Consider the following 6,045-nt stretch of genomic DNA (forward strand, 5'->3'; position numbering starts at 1 on the left):
ACGTGCCCCACCTTTGGTATGAGTTGAACACTTGAACGTCGCCAAGTCAAAACATTTGAAGTTTGCATGTTGATTATGATTGATAGATGGTCTTTACATGGGACATGATAATGTACGCACTTATTTAACGGCGACCACAATGCTTGTTTCGGCTGGCGTCAATTTGTCAACTCCTATGCGTCGGCTGCAGTATGATGACCTCCGCCAGGGCCAAATAAAAATGGCTTTTAAAGAGAACGAGCAGGCACATTTTACATCCTTTTCACCTATCTTGTACATTGCACAATGAAATCAAACTTATTCGATTCTTAATTTGATTGTGCGCCTTGCTAGAAATTTTGAGGCGTCGAACCTTCTCATTTTGGGCCTTTGATGTCCTTTACCATGAAAATACTAATAGGCGAAATACTGAGTTCTGTTACCTTATTGTTCCCCGTCCATTTGGTGATGTGGGGAGGGTTGCTGTCACTTCCGGGTTAGGTTCTAATAGTAATAGACAAGCGTCGATAATTACACAACAACAAAACAGTTCGCTCAAACCAAACTATCATTAGGGAGTCTACGGGTAGGCATAGCTCCCACATTATGTGAAGAATTTTAGGATCAACGGTTGTGAGAAAAAAATGGGGATATCGTTCGACGTAATTCAGCACAGCAGCAGCATGCCACTACATGTCTCGAAACAAATATGGATACCTACTGCCGAAGCAGAGGAGGGGTTCCGGCTGGTTTTGACGTGTATTTTGGCGTTTTTGTCGGACTTTCTACTTTGTTATTTTTTTTGTCGTGCGATGACATAAACTTTACAAGATACCTTTCTTTCAAGGCAAACCTCTATATCACATGCTGCCATGGCAACAGAGAAACACGTTTTGGACTATTTCTACTCAAGATTCATATTTGACCAAGTACAAAAAAAGGATTGTTATGATTATTGATATGAACACTATAATTCCAGACAAATGCTTACTATAGATATAACCGAAAAACAAAAATTAGTACTTAAACCAGCTACTCGGCTTCACTAGAATAAGTGCGAAATTGCCATAGACTTAATCAATAAGATATTTGGCAAATGTGAACAAAAATTGTTTCTATGTTGAAAACCTCAAATTTTGCCGAAACACATTACTGGTTGATTTCATAAATGCATTGAAGCATGGACATGGTCCGAAGAGCTGCCATGTATGTACGAATAACAGTTCACTAAAACTGATCCAGACAGAAAACTATTCTGGGATTCGTGTATATATATGGATTCAGTGACCATCATGGAAATCAAACGAATGTTCTATAAGCCATTAGAAAGAAGGAAAACACAGTGGAAATCAAAATGGACATGTTTGACAAGCTGTTTCGCAGCTTGACGTGTCTACCCCTACCTGTTTGTCCGTGCCCCTCCCTCACCAGTGTAGGAGACAGAAACATGGCGATCAGAGCCGTCGGTAGAAAACGACAGGCCGCTGCCATGGTGACCCGTGTCGTATCTTGGTCTAACGATTCGCAATACCACTAATTCTTGATCAAAAATCGTTGGTTTTAATCCAAGGTAACCTGCCCATGTTCTGAACTTAACTCCGCTTTGCAAGCTCCTGTGCACGGGTTGCGATCCGCCGTTTCCTTGTTTGGATAGCTACACCTACGCTTCACATTACTTCCAAATAGAAGTGGGCTGTGCATCAGTGCGCAGGAAGGCTCAAGATATAACAGACCTTGTCCTTCGGGAGTCCGACTGCAGGATTGGTATGTTGTATACATACATGTGCAGACCATGCTTCGCCAGTGACACTGAGAGGAGTCTTTGTTTCTCAGCCACCATCACGATGACGTCACACCAGGAAATCTTCTGAAACAAACAATGACTTTGATGGGCGTTTTTAAGGGATATTTATGTAGAAGTGAAGTCATCGATCGGCGCTCTCTGGAATTCTCTGCATATGACGAGCTGAAAGTATTATGTTACCGTGATACAAGTTGCATCGTCAACGTCTCAATAATTATCATGACAGTCCCTAAAACTCTATCTTACTGTACTTCCATGTATCATCTGTACATGTGTTCCTAGAAAAAGCAACACTGATATAAAGAGAAGTTATTACAACCATAACAGTCCCCTACTAGATCCCTTGTAAGATGGATGTATTTTCATCATTCTTTGTACGTAGATCGGGCTCTCTAAGCTGCTCTAATCAATGTATTCCCTCTCCCAACGTAGCAACCCGACAATTATTGTGGGTTCAAAACAGAGTAGGAAACAAGTAGTGCTGAACGTCTGAAATCTCACATTTGGGTAAACAAGCTGGTGGTGAGAAGACGGCTGCCTACGATGGACGAAACCGACGTCTACGAGGACGTCGACTCCCCTGACCTAAACTGATTAGTCTGCTTTTAACAACATTACTAAGAACCACGTCATTGTTTGTGCATAGCGTTGATGCCTAGCCTCCACCAGTCTCTGCGGGTCGCTGGGAAAATAGTAGAAATTGGCCAAATAGAGTCAATTGTATGAAGGGAGTAGGCTACGGAGAGAGGGTCAAATATGCGGATGGAAATGTTATCCTCCATGGCCAAAGTCCCCCGGCAAATGTTCTCTCTATAGCCGACGCTGTTAGTCTGGTAGAGACTAGTTGATGCCGGCAGTGTTTAACTTTGTTGGTGCCCGTAATATTCAACTGTGATAGGGTGGCAACATCAGCGTCAATAATCCTTTTGACACTCACAAAACACTGTCATAGTTTTCATACTCCCTTCTGTTACAGCTGTAAGGGGTGGGGGTGGAGGGGGATTATTTAAATCTTACAAGCCCCTTTCCAATATGATTTTCTTTTTCTTTTCTTTGCACAAGTGTCATTAGAAGTTTTCTGATGTAGCCCATGTAGTCTCCTAACGAATCTCTTCCAAGATGAAGTTCTTTGCATCCTTCTTTGTACAAAGACCTCAGCTGATGTGATTAATTTAGTCTTCTGGTAACTTAGCAACCAGACAATCATTGTGGGCGTGAAGCATAGAAAGAAACAAGGTGGAGGCGGAGGGGGTTGAATCAACCCCTACAAGCCCAATTCCAAGATAAGATGATGATCCTTTCTTTGCGCAAGAGCCATTTGAAGTTTTCTGATGTAGCCCTTGTATCTTCCCAACTGATCTCTTCCAGGATGAAGTTCTTTGCATCCTCCTCTGTACAAAGACCGGACTCTCTAAGCTGATGTGATCATCGATTTAATCTTCTGGTAACTTAGGAAACAGACAATTATTGTGGGCGTAAATCAAAGAAAGAAAACATAGCGCTGATATGAACGTCTAGAAACTCACATTCGGGTGAACAAGCTGGTAGCGAGAAGACGGCTGCCTGCGATGGACGAAACTGTATACGAGGATGACGACTTCCCGTCGTGGAGTTCGGCAGCCAGCCAACCAGCTGACCTAAACCCCGCTACGGGAACCTCGGACGTACCAGGTAAAGTTCTTTGCAGTTCCGAATGTTCCAAAAGCGACGACAATTCGGGGAAAGAACAGAAGAATAAGGACTACAAAATGTCTCCTGGCCCCGGCAACCATTTATTCACGTTTTCATGTTTGTGTTTTTCCGGTCGTATCAGTATTTGCGATGGACGAAACCGACATCTACGAGGATGTCGACGCCCAGTCGGGAACTTCGGCAGCCAGCAGGCCAGCTGACCTTAACCCTGCAGCGGGAACCTCAGATGAATCAGGTAAGGTACTTTCCGGTTCCGAATGTTCAACCAGCTACGATTTTTTGATAAAGGACAGAAGGATGGGGCTACACAATATTTCCTGGCCCCGGCAACCATCTATTCACGTTTTCACCTTTGCGTTTCTCTGGTCGTATTCACTCTCTGTGTACTAAAAGCTAACGATAGGTATTCAACCACTGATCCTGGATCTATCTCTCCAGATACCACTGGCTGCATTCCTAGAAGCTGTAGGAGAAGCCCTGGTCTGCCAAAAATCTTCACTAGCACCATGATGAAGGCATCTGTTGTGGTGACCATTGTTATGTTCTGCTGTATGTTTGGCGCCATTTTCTTTCTAGGTGAGTGTTCTACAATCTGTTTGAAAAAAAAAAAATTGTAGAATATAATAAACGAGAAAACAAAGTTGTTGATTTCCTTCCCTACATAACATGCTGAATCTGTATAATTTTACAGCGGTGAGAGTGTCGGACCTTCATCTATCATTCAGTAAACTTGACCAAAGGACAACGAAGGGTCTCTCAGATCTGAAGCTATCAGCCAGCAAGAAAAACAACAAGAAGGCGACTGACGATCTGTCAGATCTAAAGCTGTCAGTCAGCAAGCAAAACCAGGAGACAACTGATGGTCTCTCAGATCTAAAGCTGTCAGTCCTCGACTGGTTTCAACAGGTAATAGGCAGATATGCGTCTCTAGACTGAAGCATTAGAACATGAATGAAAGTCGAGAAGCTACTTAACCTTTTAGAATTTCACTGTGGTGTATTAGGTTCCCAGACAACAGACGATATGATACGCTTATTTTGATAATTGGGTATATGATATTGAAATTAAATGGAACAGATACTAGTGATCAAAATATACCGCTTTCATCCATTGTATTAAACATAGTTGAACATTAAGGTTCTGTATTTACAGACTTGGAGAAAAACAGCAAATTTGTCAGGAAGGCTTGAAGAAAATGAGAAAGCTCTACACAACATTGCAGCCGACGTTGCCCGGCTGATTCACTCCCGTCTGGAGAAACAGAAAGAACAAGGGAAAGAGAAAGAGAAGGAGACTATGCAACACACGGAAGGTAAAATGAAAAATACATAATCTTGTACAATTTTTGAGTCTAAATCCAAGCACTTAAAACATTGAATATCCGCCTTGTTCAAAAAATGAATGGAAAAGTAGTCATGGAGACAAAAACAGAAATATAAGCCTTCAAATTACGAGATAACAGTTAGAAAGGAAGCCAAGTCGCTTTATTCAAAATGAAATTTTAGAAATGACGAGATTCTCCATTTTCAGTGACCTGTCCCGGTGATTACCAGAAGTATCGTGAAGTCTGCTACAAAGCCTTTGACACCATGAAGACGTTCAACGAATCGGCGAAGACCTGTCGGGCTGACGGGGGAACCCTCGCCATGCCCCGCGACGCCGGTATCAACGGCTTCCTCATCACCCTGAAGAATGGCGTGAAGATGAATGGAGACTTCTGGTTCGGCTTACATGATCAGCGAGAAGAAGGGGAGTGGGAATGGATAGACGGCACCGCTCTGGAGACCAGCTACAACGCGTGGTCGCCAGGTGGTAATGATGGCAGAGACTTTGAACAGGCCTGCGCCATGTACTTTGGGATCAAGTGGTTTGGGTGGAACTGTGTTGCGGAAGATCGTTTCATCTGTCAGGTCATACCGACAGGTTAGTCTTATAAGTTTATATCAGGCATCTTATCTAACCCTTGTCCTGCTGACGTTTTTCACGCTACGTATTTCATTCATTAGATTTCCGAGTAATCAGTCACGTTTCCCGTCGGCTGAACAGACAAATCACATAACCCCTATCCTGACCCTAATGATTCCTCCCCTGTTGCCTTTTGACCCTTCGTTCTTACCCCCTGAAAACTCATTCGTGGCTCTTCCTTCCATCGGTACGGTCACATTCCCGCCCAACCGTCTCCATGCCTTATCCCAGAACAGCTGGAGCCTGAGTACGTTATCATGTTACCTATGCTTAGTTCCTTTTGTCTCGACCTGAGTGTTGACAGACTCATTCAACTCCCCTGTACAAGGTGGTTTTAAGTACACCTGATAAATTCTCACTTGTTTATCACTCCGATAGTTTCTTAGACTGTAACTCAGATTTGTTACTCATCCAGTGCTTATGTTCTTGTTTTCGCTACTGTTCCGGCAATGACTTTATTCAGCCTCGATTATGATGATAGGCTGCCTTGTCGTGATTGGTCGTTGAGGATTTACTTACGAGTCAGGATGCGTTAGACATCCACCGGTCAGAGCCTCGGTTTAACCGACCAGCCCGGTATTGGCTAAATACGTTTAACAGACCAA

At 43.2% G+C, this 6,045-nt stretch overlaps 1 protein-coding gene across 1 annotated transcript; it reads left to right on the plus strand.

Annotated features, from left to right (window-relative positions):
- The first annotated feature begins 3,351 nt into the window (after nucleotides 1–3,351).
- Nucleotides 3,352–5,403, plus strand: LOC136437563 (C-type lectin domain family 4 member M-like). Its single transcript, XM_066432179.1, has 5 exons — nucleotides 3,352–3,454; nucleotides 3,597–3,710; nucleotides 4,167–4,381; nucleotides 4,628–4,787; nucleotides 5,006–5,403. The coding sequence occupies exons 1-5, from the start codon at nucleotides 3,352–3,354 to the stop codon at nucleotides 5,401–5,403; spliced, it is 990 nt and encodes a 329-aa protein (XP_066288276.1).
- Nucleotides 5,404–6,045: the final 642 nt, after the last annotated feature.

Source organism: Branchiostoma lanceolatum, chromosome 6 (assembly GCF_035083965.1).
Source record: "Branchiostoma lanceolatum isolate klBraLanc5 chromosome 6, klBraLanc5.hap2, whole genome shotgun sequence".
NCBI lineage: Eukaryota > Metazoa > Chordata > Leptocardii > Amphioxiformes > Branchiostomatidae > Branchiostoma > Branchiostoma lanceolatum.